The 14916-nt window shown below is 38.9% G+C and overlaps 1 protein-coding gene across 2 annotated transcripts in view; it reads right to left on the bottom strand.

Moving 5' to 3' along the window:
• TNIP3 (TNFAIP3 interacting protein 3) overlaps positions 1 to 14916 on the bottom strand; it is an 87291-nt gene that overhangs the window by 19593 nt on the left and 52782 nt on the right. For both annotated transcript variants that reach the window (XM_072755325.1, XM_072755326.1), the window contains 5 exons: positions 14737 to 14823; positions 11006 to 11086; positions 9092 to 9157; positions 7615 to 7746; positions 4831 to 4959 (listed from right to left, as the gene is read on the bottom strand). In XM_072755325.1, the coding sequence (XP_072611426.1) occupies positions 4831 to 4959; positions 7615 to 7746; positions 9092 to 9157; positions 11006 to 11086; positions 14737 to 14823 (495 nt within the window). The remainder of the gene's footprint in view (positions 1 to 4830; positions 4960 to 7614; positions 7747 to 9091; positions 9158 to 11005; positions 11087 to 14736; positions 14824 to 14916) is intronic.

The raw sequence follows: 14916 nt of genomic DNA, 5'->3' as shown, positions 1-14916 counted from the left end.
CTTTCTCCTTTTTTAGCATACGATTTTTTTTTTCATAATCTCTGTCTTTTCTCCGTGACGATCTTATGTTATTCAACTGTCATTGTTATTTAGAAGGGCTTTTGACGTTGATGTCTGGGATCCCCTCCACCAAGTCAACCATGAAAAGAAAACATATCTATAGCATTTCTCCAGATTCTCTGCTTCAATCAAACACATGCTTTATCAATAATGCTCAAACTTTAGAGAGCATCAGAATCACCTAGAGGTAGCAAACATGCCCATCCCTGGACACTCTCCCTAGAGATCCTGAATCAGTAGATCTGGAGAGAGGGTCTGAGAATCTGCATTCCTCAAAAGCTGATGTGGCTGGTCCCAGATGACACTGTGATATTTTTGCCATCCAGCCCTGCCCTCGAAAGGAGAGAGGAAAACCCACAGAAATGTGAACCCATGCAGATCACTATTCCTTAGATCTATTGTACTGCTGCTCCTCTGTCCTGTCCTCAGTATATAATGCCCTGGCCTAGCCACAGTCATAGTAATTCTCTAATAAAACATTCATTAACTCACCACAGGCTGCAGAGAGTGCCCTGCTCTCTTTTCTTTTTTTTTTTTCTTTCCTTTTTTTTTTTCTTTAAGAGAGACAGAGAGCACAAAAGTGTGCAAGTCGGGGTGGCAGGGAGGGCAGAGGGAGAGGAGAGAGAGAGAAAATCTCAAACAAGCTCCATGCTCAGTATGGAACCCAATGCATGGTTTGATCTCATGACTATGAGACCATGACCTGAGCTGAAACCAAGAGTTGGATACTTAACCAACTGAACCACCCAAGTGCTCCACACTTTCTTGACCTCCAGTACAACTTAGTGATTTCACTGTAGGGTGAGGAGGTGAAGGAAACAAGAGACACTTAGATTTGCCAATAAGATTATCATCATTATTCACTAGACCATGACCTCTTACATACACTATACTTTGTCAGATCATATAAAAGACATTGCCTCTATTCTGAAGACCTTGGTTCATGATGAGTTCAATAACATACCTGCCAAAATTGAGACACAACACACCTCATCCTGGTGTGGTCTAGGAGCCCACATACAATATGACTACTTGCTCATTATCAAATGAGTCCTTTATACAAATAGAAAAGTTTCACTTTCAGAGCTCCAGGATTTCACTTCCTCTGAATTTCTTTGGTAGTTTCAATGATGTTCATTTGATGATAACATTAGTAACTTACTTTCTTGCATTACTGTACAATATGGTCATATAGGTAAGAAAAAAAAAGCATAAGTTACTGTCTTAAATATGTATAGACAGGCTAAGAATTTCCTAATGGATTATCTTTAAACTCTATGGATACTGTGTGGCCTGATGTAGGTATGTATCATTTTTCAGGAAGTTGTAAGAGAAACAAGAACTTTTTTCTTCCTCCAAGAAGAATTTAAAGAAGCAACAAATGTTGTTTAATAACTAACATTTTGTTAGAATTTGTTGCTAAGCTACAGAATTTTAGGAAGTATCATATTAGTTGAAACTTTTAAAAATGTGTTAGTAGTAATGGAGAGGATCTAGTTTGGGGTGAACCAAATGAGTTAAGATTTCAATTAAAAATGCCGATTTCATATCCTACACCTATGAACAGACTGTTTTTGTGGGTCTTGCTCTATCTGAATTTCCTGGTCTACCTTTCATGTTACTCAGGCTTCTAGAAATTTTGCAAATGAGTCATAAATGAAAGGTGAGTTTAATCAACATTTATTCCATCTTGGGGTTTTCCAACTGCCTTGAACAAACACCTGTAATCTATTCTAGAATAGTAATTTACTATCAGCACAGGCATACTAAACAGATCTACCCATCCCACCATGGTGAGAATGTTGGACAAATCAACTTTGCCCATGGGTGGCACTGGCTGCCTCACCTCAGGTAATTTCTCTTACTATGGTTAAACATCTGGATTCTCTTCAAGAACTCAATGAAAACAATGCCCCTGGGTATTTCCTTCAAAGCAAATAAGTTGAACTAAGTACACATAGTTGTGTGAACTTCTGAAAAACATATGTTAATTACTAAGCTGACACGCTACAAATTTCTGCTGAGTGAATGGGTCAGCAGACGGTCTGATTGTGCAAGTAGGATGGGCCCCAAATTCCATGCTGCGATGGATGGTATGCACAATCAGCTACCCAAATCAACATTTGGAGTAACTTCTATTTATTACATTGGTTAGGAGAGGAAATAAAAGAAAAAGAAAAGAGAAGAAAAATCTACAGTGTAAAATTCAATAGTAATTTGTAACATTTCATTAGACTGATACATGAACTAAATGAGAAAAAAAACTTTTCATAACTCATCACTTTATATCTATGCTTTTGAAATGACACTTTAAGGTATAGATGTGGTGGGCAAAATCTTTTCTGGCCTGAAGTACTCTTTTATTTTTATCTGTTTTCACTAGTCATAAATAATGCATTATGCCTGTTAAAGCAGGAAACTCGGGACCAGAATTGGCTATTGAACATATTATGTACTAGCGAAATTATTTAATTAATTCATCCACTCAATAAATATTTAAGAACATATTGTGAAAAAGGCCCTGTTGCTGGCATTTGAAACAGAACAATGAAAAAAGCAGGAAAACTTAGGCCATACTATGACTGTTGTATTTGTGAATCCATGCCTCCAAATAAATACATAATAAAATTGTTTTATAACTGCACTCTTGAGGCACTTGGGTGGCTCAATGGTTGAGCGTCTGCCTTTGGCCCAGGTCCTAGTCCCACATCGGGCTACGTGGAAGGAACCTGCTTATCCCTCTGCCTATGTGTCTGCCTCTCTCTCTGTGTCTCTCATGAATAAATAAAATCTTTTTTTTAAAAAAACCTGCATTCTTATTAAGGTGAATAAACTAATGAAAACGTTTTCTCAACCCAGAGTTCCATTTTTTTTCCTGATTTTAAGAGAAATTAAACATATTAATAGGCCATTAGAAATATCATAAGCCCTCAATACTGTGCCTATTATCCTAACAGGGAAGTCAGTGCCTATTGTGCCTATTATCCTAACAGGGAAGTCAGTTCTGCAAAAACTCCTACCCCCATGGAATTTACAATCCAGACTTGGAGACAGGGAACAAATCTGATGATAAGAGACACTGAACATATATTGGATATCAATAAATTCCAAAGAAACATTAAATAGGAAATATGCTGGAGTATGTAATTTTAATTTAGAATGGCCAGAAAAATCCTCTGAGAAGGTGACATTTATATAAAGACCTGGATTTTGCTTAAATTAACTGTTCTCATTTTCTCCATTTTATTATAATCAGAAGGGTTAAAAAAATTTCCTGACTTTTAAAACATTCTGTTGACTATAGATACAGATACACAAAAAATGAAGGGTACACATAGACATGGGCAAAAACCAGAGTCCAGAGTTCTTGGCTGTTCTAATTTCTACAGGGCTTATATTCTTGTGCCAATGTTTACAGAAATGAATTAGAGAACAGAAGAAAACTTATCAAATAATACATCGTAAGTGGGAATACATGTAATCTCAATGCTAGTTCTTGTAATTCATCTGTTGAGGATTTCCAACAGAGAATAAAAGGGAAAAGTTATTTGCCCTAAATTTGTATCTGAACATTGTTTCCTCTCTTAGAGGATAGAGAAGTACATTGTTTATGAAGTCTCTACTTTTCTACTTTCTCCTGACCAGTAACTTGCCTCACAAACAGATCAAATATAGCATCACATTTGTAAAGCATCCTGTCAACTACACAGGCACATTACTTAACGTTAACTTTGAGGATCTTTAAATGATCCTCTGAACACAGGTTACCTACAAGATGCACAGTCCAAAATACAGGCACTGAGCACTTTTTCAAGGCCAGTCACCTATGCTTGTTTTAGAAGGCAATTTCTGTTACTTTGGTCAAGAAATATCTAACTTGAGAGACGAGTATCTTGATCTAAACATGTACTAGAAATATTCCTATGATCCACATCTGTTATGACTGTCTGAAAAATCAACAGCAAAGGATTTAATTGCTTCTTTAAGTCAGAAATCCCTTCCCCAGGAAAATTAAGCTATTAGTCCATAAAACTCTCACAGACACACACACACACACACACACACACACACACACACACACACACACACAAACTCTCCCTAGTCATCCTTTGGCAGCAATTCACAGGTAGCCCCTTTGATTAGCTAAGTTGAAGCAAAAGCATTTAACCACTTGTGTTTTTCTAACAGAATTGTTCCTCCAACCCCTTCCCCAACCCCAGACCCCACACCCCAATTAAAAGTGAATTTTAGGCTTATTCTATGTTAGGCCACAATCTCAGCCTTGGGCTTGGCATTTAGCATGATTCCATATAGACTGCATCACAGCCAGTTCCATAGAGATGATTTTAAAGAGCAGCCTGTTTCCTCAGGAAACTTTTGTGGTTGACCAAGAGGTCTGCTATTGTTCACAAACACCCACTTGCTTTATGTGGTTCTCAAACTAAAAAAAAAAAAAAAAAAAAAAAAAAAAAGTTCTTTCTGTCTTCTAAATTTTCTCCTTGTTTCTCTTTATCATGCTTATTTGCAAGGACACTAATTTCTTAAAGCCTCCTTAGCCATGTATGCCTGAAAGATGCAGATAGGAGTGTTCTATAAAATTACAGAGAAGCTCTTGTGTAAGCTCCCAAGACTAGTTGCTGCACTGCAGCACAGATTTCGTTGTGACTCTCCATTAGGAATGTGCTTTTTTTTTTTTTTTAAGAAAAAAAAGGAATGTGCTTTTTAGAAGGGATCTCTCCTTCCATCTCCCCAGTCCGACCTGGCTGATACCTTATTGAGGCGTTTTATTTCACATTCGTAATGTTCCTTCTTCTTGCTTACGAGAGCATTTTTTTCCTTCAAAAGCTTATTTTCTTTCTTCAATTCATGTAATTCTTCATTTAGGCTCTCCTTTTCCTTCTGAAGTAAACAAGAAGACAAAATCGAAATCAATAAAATTCAGATGAGATAATATTATAGGAATACTTCCGAAATACAACAAAAACAGGACCTGCTAGATTTCCATTTAATGCTCCATGTAAGCAATATTCTCTGGGTGGAGGGCAGGGTTCAGATAGAGAAAATCTTTCTTTAATCCGTAGTTTTTAATACTAAGTTTTATGATGCCAGAAAAAGCTCAAAATCCCCAATCCTCACTTTCAAGGGTCAAATGCGTCCACAGAATAAGCTAGTTCCAATGTACTGTTACAAAGTGACAGTAAGTGACTTAGTAAAAGTAATTAAAGTTCTAAAAAGAAAGAAAAGTGTCATTGCAACAAAAAATAGGAAATATCTCAAAGCTCAATCCTGCCTGCATCATTCTGGACTGAAGACAGGGAGAAGAGGATAAAACTTGAAGCAAATGAGAGCCTTCACTACAGATAATTATTCACCGTATTGTCGTGATTACTACTTTTAAAGGGTAGAGATTTAAAAAAAAAAAAAAAAGTAGAGATCAATCAGTCCAAAGGCCATCACTCCTGCATGTTCCAGATAACCTTCAGGAAGTCCTGTGTTTTAAAAAACTGAAGCAAGGTCAGTTGCTTTGACACAAGTGGGCTCTGGATTCAGACAACATCTGTCTTCTAATTCTTAATTTTATATTTTACTAAAGATTTTATTTATTTATTCATGAGAGACAGAGGGGGCGGGGGACAGAGACGCAGGCAGAGGGAGAAGCAGGCTCCATGCAGGGAGCCCCACGTGGGACTCGACCCCGGGGACTCCAAGATCACACCTTGGGCCAAAGGCAGGCGCTAAACTGCTGAGCCACCCGGGGATCCCCAATTTTATATTTTAGATAGCAAACTTTTTGTAGAGTGAATTGGATCCTTAACGTCATTCAGATTTTAACTTAATAAGTATTCCAGAATGTAGGTAAATCAAGATGAGAAAATAGCTAATATATATGTTAAAGTATACTATTTTAGTAATTAGTATTTCCCAATACAATTATCAGATTTAAGATATCTAGCTTAGGTGATTCATTTTTTTAAAAAGTGATAACATGTCTATTTGCTTTTCCTTAGAATGGGCTCATACACACTTAGAAAAGGAACTGATCATTTTCTAACTTGGCATAATTTATTTTTTTTAAATATTTTTTTATTTATTTATGATAGTCACAGAGAGAGAGAGAGGGGGGCAGAGACATAGGCAGCGGGAGAAGCAGGCTCCATGCACCGGGAGCCCGACGTGGGATTCGATCCCGGGTCTCCAGGATCATGCCCTGGGCCAAAGGCAGGCGCCAAACCGCTGCGCCACCCAGGGATCCCTAACTTGGCATAATTTAAAAGAAAAGGACTTCAACTAGAATATGGTTCCTTCCAAGGGCATGAGGCAACAATTGCCATGATTCCTGATCAGGGTCTAAATGGAAAAGGAAGGGACTGCTCCAGGACCTGAAGGCATTGCTAAACCTTGTTTGCTTTCCTCCCACCCCCTGAGCCCGAGATGCCCTTCCCAAAATAAGAAAATCTACACCGAGGACTGTCTGCACTGATTTTAGGCATTGCCTGAGGATTGGTGTAGGTGTTAAAATGCAGCCAATGCCTCACAATATCAGTCACAGGACTTCACCTGAGGAAGCTACCGTTCTTGTTTTATTTTTTTTTATTTTTTTTTTTCGTTCTTGTTTTATCTTAACATACATAAAAAATGAGAGGCCACTAGAGCTTAAGGTTTTTCTCCCATTTTCTAAGCCCCATAACTAATAATAAAACCAAGAGCATTTTAGGAGAGAAGCCTGTGGCCTTCAGGACCACCATCTTGCTCTCAGCAGGATTAAAAAAGACAGAATCTGGGGATCCCGGGGTGGCTCAGCGGTTTAGCGCAGCCTTCAGCCCAGCCCAGGGCGTGACCCTGGAGACCTGGGATCGAGTCCCACGTCGGGCTCCCTGCATGGAGCCTGCTTCTCCCTCTGCCTGTGTCCTTGCCTCTCTCTCTCTCATGTGTCTTTCATGAATGAATGAATGAATGAATGAATAAATACAGATAATCTGGAGACGGGGTTCAAGTCCCATGTTCCCAGGTACTAGGTTGGCAGGTCATGCAACCTCTTCACATCTCAGCTTTCTCATCTTTAAAATGGCAAAAAGAGTATTTTCCTCACAGACGGGCCGAGCTAGTTCAGTGAGGTGATGAGGGCGAGGCCGTCCCCCAAGTGTATTTCTTATGATCCCAGACGCAAGATCTATCTGTAAAACTCTGTACGCTGAAAAGCAGCTGTGCAAAGGCAAGAGACTGCCCATCATTAACACCCGTAATAAATAATATACACGAGTCCAAGCAGGGTTGATTCTCTAGGCTGAAATGCTCTAGAAGGGCAGCGCCACGTCCCCGGATCGCCCCCCCCCCCCCCCGCCCGCAGAGCCCCCCCTCCCCACGAACGCCCGTCCGCGCGGGCCGCACGGAACAGCCCAGCAGCCCGGGCCTCCCGCTCCGACCGCCGCGCACGCGCGCTGCTCCGCGGCTCCGGGGCCCCGGCGCCCCCCGTGGGCCCCGCCCCAGTGCGCAGTGCGCATGCTCAGCCTTGGGGCGGGGGCGGGGGCGGTCCGCTGCGCGCGCCCCGCCCACCTCCTGGCGCTGCAGCCGCTGGCGGGTCTGGTCGCGCAGCCTGTCGCTGTCCCTCTGACTCTGCTCCCTCTCCTTCTCCTGCGTGCTGAGGAATCTTTCTGCCGCGTCCAGTTTCGTTTTCAGCTCTGCGACCTGGAGAAGTCGTGTAGAGAGTGGCAGACGCGCCTGCTGAAAGTCACACCCGAGCCCAAGGCCCCCGGTGCCCTCGGGGACAGACGCGCCCCGCTCCTGGGCGGCCCCTCTCGGCAGGTTCCGCTTCCCACCAGCCTTGGATCCGGACAAGTGCAGCTTGAAAAGAGCTTCCTCGGGGCGGGGGGTGGGGGTGGGGGTGGGGGGGATGCAAACCTTGTAACCAGCCTTCAGCCCCTTCCCTCCTTTTCTCCAAACCACACCGCTTCCGAGGGGATAAGGATTTAGACCTTAGGCCGGGACACTTCTGGACCTGCCCTTCTAAACCTAACTCTCAGTATGTGCCTTTTCCTGGCCTGAAAAGGGTCGTAAGTGAGCAAACAGGTCTGCACCAGAAAAAAAAAAAAACAAAAAACAAAAAACCACCAGACGTGGCTTTTCACTCATCAGTCCTGTGCGATGCTTACGCCGCTACGAAATGCTAAGTTAGTCTTCAAAAGTGATGCGGGTCCAGCAGAGAAGCCTCAGGAAAGGGTGAAGGCCAAAGCTGCGCCCCACTGAACAGAACAGGTGGCCTGACCAACGTGGCCCTGGTGCAGTGGGAACTGTATCCTGCACTTGCTAAATACTTCTGCCTATCAAAATGGGGAAGAAAAGAGCAATATTACTATGTTACTCACTTGTGGTCAGGTTTCTTAATTCTGAATTATTTAGGGAAATTTACTTTTTCTTTTTCTCCCTCTTTGAACGTGGGATAATTTAAAATGATAAATTGACTTTTATCTATTCAGAGGTACGCTCTCCAAAAGGTTTCTCACCAAAGCAAAAGATGCTTGATAGAGAACATACGTTAGGGGAAAAGGGGATGTCCCACTTCCCCTCATACTTTCACTGTTACCATTGTTTATTTCTTTTTCTGTGGAAATAGCTTGTGCTATCTAGTTAAAGATTTAGAGAACTAGCCTTATATAAAACAGTCTGAACTTTGAACCGTCTCTCATCTCACTTGTAACCTTGTGTGTTCCTGGCTGCTAGGAGCAAAGCCAAAGCCAGGATTTTCTGTGAGCTCTGATAAATGTGTGCATAAGAACTCTGGAGACATCTCCAGAGGCTATTTTTAGTACTTTTTAAAAAAATTTTTGCCATGCTCAAGATAATTCACTGATATCTTTCATTAATCTTCAGTACCAAGAGGCCAATAATACACTCAACACCTTTCCCCCACCCGCATCATTTTTCAACAGTTGGCTAGCCACAAATCTCCTTCAGCTGAAATCAGTGAGAATCTTTACAGACTTGGTCCCCAGCTAATTGATTTAAAGCAAATACTAAACAGAGAGGTATTTACCTTTTTTTCATATGACTCTTTCATGCTTCTAAATTGCTGATCCCATTGCTGGTTAACTTCCAGGAGCTGAAATTATTAAAGTTTGGTAAATCAATATGAATCTTTGGCCGTTCGGAAATTTGGCCAAAATGGAATCACTTTTTGAGGTTACTAAGATTTCGCAAGCCATGAGTGAAGACAGTATTCCTTCCACCAAATACTGGTAGGGCTGGGATGATTTAATTCAGTACAATCTCCCCATTTTCATAACTGGCTCATATATGAAAAACTATTAGGTACTCAGTATATCTTGCCTAGTCAGCTGAACCATTTATTAGCAGCTTTCACCTCTGCTTAGTTATTTGAATTTTCATCTTTGTTTAACCCAATCAAAATCCTGTAAAAATTTGTGAGTGTTGATGGTTTTATGTAAGATTTATTAATATGTAAAGGGTCTTTTTTTCAAATCTTTCCATATTTTTCTATGTGCTTACATTGATTATTATAATGAAGTATTTCTTTAGCTTTTAAAAACAGAATTTATATTAACAAATTCCAAATCCCAATAACTGATCATGTGCTTACAATATTATGCTTTTAAAAATCAACACATGATTTGTAATGCATGCGCAATGAATGGATAATACCACCTTTAAATGATTTAGGCTGCAATTTGGAAGCTTTAAAATTATGTACTAGTTAAAAGGAAGAAAAAACACTGTGACCCACGTTTTACTTTTCTTGTAAGGGAAGTCTGTAATTTCCTACGTTAAGAGAAATTCCAACACTTTCAATATGGGACAGAGATCGAGAAGATAGTCACAATGACTAAAAAGAAGCAAGATATTCTCCTAATTATAAAATAAAATATATAATTCAGACAGGCAGTCACTAGATAAGTCCTATGCTGGAAATAGATATAGGTATTTAGTAGAGACTATGTAATATTATTATATAAGGATATCTGATCTGTTGGCATCTTAAGGATTAAGGTTAACATTTCTATGTTATAGTACTATTACTCTGCTATTGTTCAGTAATTTTCCAGAATGGCACAATATTTTATGCAGTATCGAAGAGGAGTAGACCTCACCACAGAGAAAACCATGAGGGATGTAACATTTATAATGGTTAAGAAAAGGAATTTAAAAATTGACAAAATACACCGTGCTAAAATTGTTAACACATTTCACCTCTTCATCTGTCAAGAAGAATAGTTTCTAACATTCATTAAACTCAGAAAAATAGAACTCAAAATAGCATCCATCACATCCCTAATGGCATTTTTGAAACAAGCAGGTTTTTTTTATGATAATTACCCCTAACCCCTATGTGGTTGGATGTCCAGCTCATGAAGTCATAGCCCCTAAGTCAATTACACTTTAGGCCTTTAACAGTTTGAGTTTCAAGTTGTGTTCAAGTTGCAAGGCATATTGGCACAGATGATAAGCTCACATAGTCCATGTGGAGGAAACATCTAAGTTCTGAGAAAATTTAAGATTATAATTATTGGATTTATGACTTTGTCATTTTTTTTAAAGATCTTATTTATTTATTCATGAGAGACACAAAGAGAGAGAGAAAGAGGCAGAGACACAGGCAGAGGGAGAAGCAGGCTCCATGTAGGGAGCCCGATGCGGGACTCGATCCCGGGGCTCCAGGATCACGCCCTGGGTCAAAGGCAGGCACTAAACCACTGAGCCACCCGGGCTGCCCAACTTTGTCATTTTTCACTCATTTACAGACACTGAGAGACTGAGTAAGAGAAATATAGGCGAATAAGAAAAAGCACTCACTTTCAAAATAATGTCATGCAATATCCTAGAGATAAATACTGTGACCCAATAACAAAAATAAGACTCAAGATATACATTCTATTTTATTCTTAGCATTAAATCATGGTACAAGTTGCTTCAACTAGTATTTTTTAATTACCTCTTTTCTCTGTTTTTCCAAGCACCTTATCTTCTGTTCAAGAGAATTTGTCAAGTTCTTTCTGCTTGATGATTGATCACACTTAAAAAATAAAAATAAAAACAGTGAAACAAAACTCTATAACATAAAGAGTAGAAATGCATTTGGCCAACTCTCCTGCTGCGATTCGTAAAAAAATATCTTATTGTAATGGTAACAGTCCTCACACCATAGTCCCTCATAGAGACCTATTGATGGATAAGCTTTATATTATGTTTCAGATTCCTTTATATGAAGTAATTGAGAAAATAATTCTCTAATAAATTACAAATGTTATCTATTCAATAGACAAATGAGAAATCAGGATTTAATGAGTTTGGATTTCAATCTCCCTCCACCCCACCACCAAAAAAAGGAAACTAAGAGTACAGTTCTTATGGAAATCAGGTTAAGTTTCATGGATATATTTTGGATATTTACATTAAGTAATAAACATTTCTTAAAAAAAGTCACTTCTGTAGATGTGTCCATATCTGAAGAGCTGCCCTGGTAAAAGTCAGAGGAATGATAGAACCGTCAAGAAAAAAAAGACGAATAGATATAACTGAAAGGCAGCAAATTGATTCTAAGACTATAATAAATTAGTTACCTTAATGTCCATCATATAATTATGTTATAGAGAGGTTGGCATCGAGGTTGGTTATCTGGTATATTGCAATTTTAACCAGCCCTTTGAATAAAGCCAGTAGGCTATACATTTAGATAAATAATAAATCATTGGCACAGCAAAAAAGTTAACCACCTTTCTCTTCAGCTTTTTTTTTTTTCTTCCAGCATTGGGGGTATTTATTTAAAGAAAGCACAAAAGCTCTGGAAACTGTGGGCCATCTGTCTAAATGGACCACCAACAAAGTTCACTTAAGTGCTGTTTTCTCTATACTAACTCAATAGTCTTGTTACCATCTCATTTCTGAGTCATATAAACAATACAATGAATCTGGTGATGAGGATACTCCTAAGTCTGCTATTCAGTTTTAGGCCCCATAGTTATATGGAAATTGATTACAGATATTCACGAACAATTAAATCTTTTTAAAATGTGTTGGCTTTCATCAAAAACATGTATAGGAAGTGTTCTTTTACAATCACCATGGGATTTCAAGGCCTTTTTTTCATTAGAAATGATTTATAAAACTATTTTTCTATCTTTTCCTTACTTATCTATGTCTCACTCAATGTTTTAGGACTGGATGATACTTTATATCTTTATAAATTCTGTTCTCAGTTTTCTTAGCTTCTTCTTATTCAGACCCATGTACAATTAGGACCACATTTTAAAAGAGAAAATCTTCTGTGGGTCAATAAATTCAGAATTATTATACTTACTTCTGACCTTAAAAAGCTGATTTGGCTGAGTTCTGAAAGTAACATCAAAATCTAGGTGACAGGGGCACCTGGGTTGCTCAGTTGGTTGTTTGCCTTTGGCTCGGGTCATGATCTTGGGGGTCCTGGGATCATGGCTCAGATCATAATCTCTGGGGTCTTGAGATGGAGCCTTGCATCAGGCTCCCTGCTCAGGGGGAAGCCTGCTTCTCCTTCTGCCTCTCTTCCTGCTCACACTCTCTCAAATAAACAAATAAATAAAATCTCAAAAAAAAAAAAAAAAAAAAGTCCAGGTGATAATATATTGGGTCTTATAAGAGCTTTCCATTTTTTAGGTAGTCTAGACTCGTTCTGCATCAGAACAGGCTATTAGGTACTTTGACATGAAAAATGCTATGAGCCAACTGTATTTAGGGTGGCCTGAGCTCAGCAAAGCAGAGGTACAGTGAGAAGATTCCAATCCAGTGGTTCTTAGTACAAGAACACAGAAAAGTCACTGTGGGATCTTGCTAAACACACGGCACCATGAATACTGAAACAGAATTTCTGAAAAGGGAATCATAGCACCTCCATTTTCTTCTTAATAGACATTTTTTTAGAGCAGTTTTAGGTTCACAGCAAAATCTACTGGAAGAAGGGGCAGAGATTTCCCATATGCCTGCTGCCCCCATACCTATTTACACATTATTGACATCTCCTACCAGAGCCCTGCATTTGTTGTATTTGATGAACTTTTATGGACACGTCACCCAAATCTGTAGTTTACATCAGGGTTCATTCTTGGCGTTGTACATTCTATGAGTCTGAACAAATGTATAATGACATTGTAATATCAGAATAATTTCACTGCCCTAAAAATCCTTTGTGCTCTGCCTATTTATCCCACCTATTTTTAATAAATTTCAGAAGTTATAGTAATTCTATACTAAAGTTCAAGTTTCTCCTATTCCAGGCTATGCTTGGAAACACAGACTTGGGGTCCTCAGAAAGTCTCCTTTCTATTTGTGATATAGACAAAAAAAAAATCTGTGACCAATAAATATTTGTATGACCCAGCCTTCCAGGAATCCTGATTAAGAGTAATTAGAGTGTGTTTTTTTGGCATATAAGATTTTCTCTGGAAAGAAATTGTAAAACATTTGGACTTTGTTTTTTATTTTGTAAATAAGAGTTACTGAAAAGCTAGATACTAAATCTGTGTGTGAGAGAAAAGCACAGTAATAGGAATTGCTTATAAGCAGTAAATATATCACAAGGGGTTTCTCTGGAGATTAATTAACGTGTTACCATATGTCTCGGGTATGTATTAAAATGAAGCAAAGTCAATCAAACACAAAGTTTTGGCAGAATTTTCCATTTGTATTTGCTTTATCTACCAGCTGCTAATGGAGGCATCTGATGTTTCAATAAATACAAAGATTTTTAGTCATTGGTTCTACTAAGGGCCCACTTACACAACAATTATTCTTTGTGTAGTGGAATCTGTGCTTAAAGTATCTGTGTATTTCTTTCTCACTTACCGGAACACCTGGACAAACTTCTAGGATATTCAAATTCTGATCCTGCTAAATTAGGTATCTAAATGAACCAAAGAGTTCCACTTAGTTTGCTATTATTATACCTCAGTAATCTCTAAAAAGAACCTTATTTATTTTTAAAAATGATTTGATTTATTTGGGAGAGAGAGAAAGAGAGAGAGAGAGAGAAAGCAGGGGGAAGGGCAGGGAGAGGGAGAAGCAGATTCCCCACGAAGCAGAGACCCTAATGCAAGGCTCCATCCCAGGGCACAGGGATCATGACCTGAGCCAAAGGCAGACACTTAACCGACTGAGCCACCCAGGCTCTCCTGAAAAGAACTTTAAGAAAGCACATTCATTCATTCGTTCATTTGATAAGTATCTCTGGCAGTAACCAGTAACCCAACAAAAACCATGGTATTAATTGTACATTAATTAATTAACCATGGTATTAATTGTACAAACATACATGTTTTACTACGGCTACTCTTTTGCTCTATGTTCTATTTCCAACTACACCACTATTCTTTTTTAAAATTTACATTGAACCAAATTTCTCTACATCAAGAGCAAAATATGGAGCCCACTGAACTGGGGAGCTGAAAGGACTTTAGACAGGACTTAATCTCACTTTGCAAAACAAGAAATATAGCTCAGTGGGATCAAAGGAAATCCAATGGACACCAAATATTTTTTCCTTGTTAAATAACATTGATCAAAATTACACTGCAGGTATTATCTAAAGAAAGCAAACTAGCCATTTCTACTCCTATTTGTCATTGCATAATTAACTATTAGAAATGCAATCGATGTTAGATATGGTCAATTCATCCCCTAGAAATGTGTTCTTACCTCTGCATGCTCCATAGAACCTTCTGCAGCACTCACTTTAGTTGTGCCCTGTACAAAATGTGCCAGGGAAGCTGTTTTTCCTGGAATCTTGGAAGACAGGGAGAAAAAGAGAAAGAAAATGTCTCCTGCGGTATCTTTTAAAATGAGATCAAATATACAAAATTTTAAAAAGACCACACA

This window comes from Vulpes vulpes, chromosome 4, assembly GCF_048418805.1.
Source record: "Vulpes vulpes isolate BD-2025 chromosome 4, VulVul3, whole genome shotgun sequence".
In the NCBI taxonomy this organism is placed as follows: Eukaryota; Metazoa; Chordata; class Mammalia; order Carnivora; family Canidae; genus Vulpes; species Vulpes vulpes.
The sequence above is the reverse complement of the archived record's forward strand: the minus strand, read 5'-3'. Positions and strand labels throughout refer to the sequence as shown.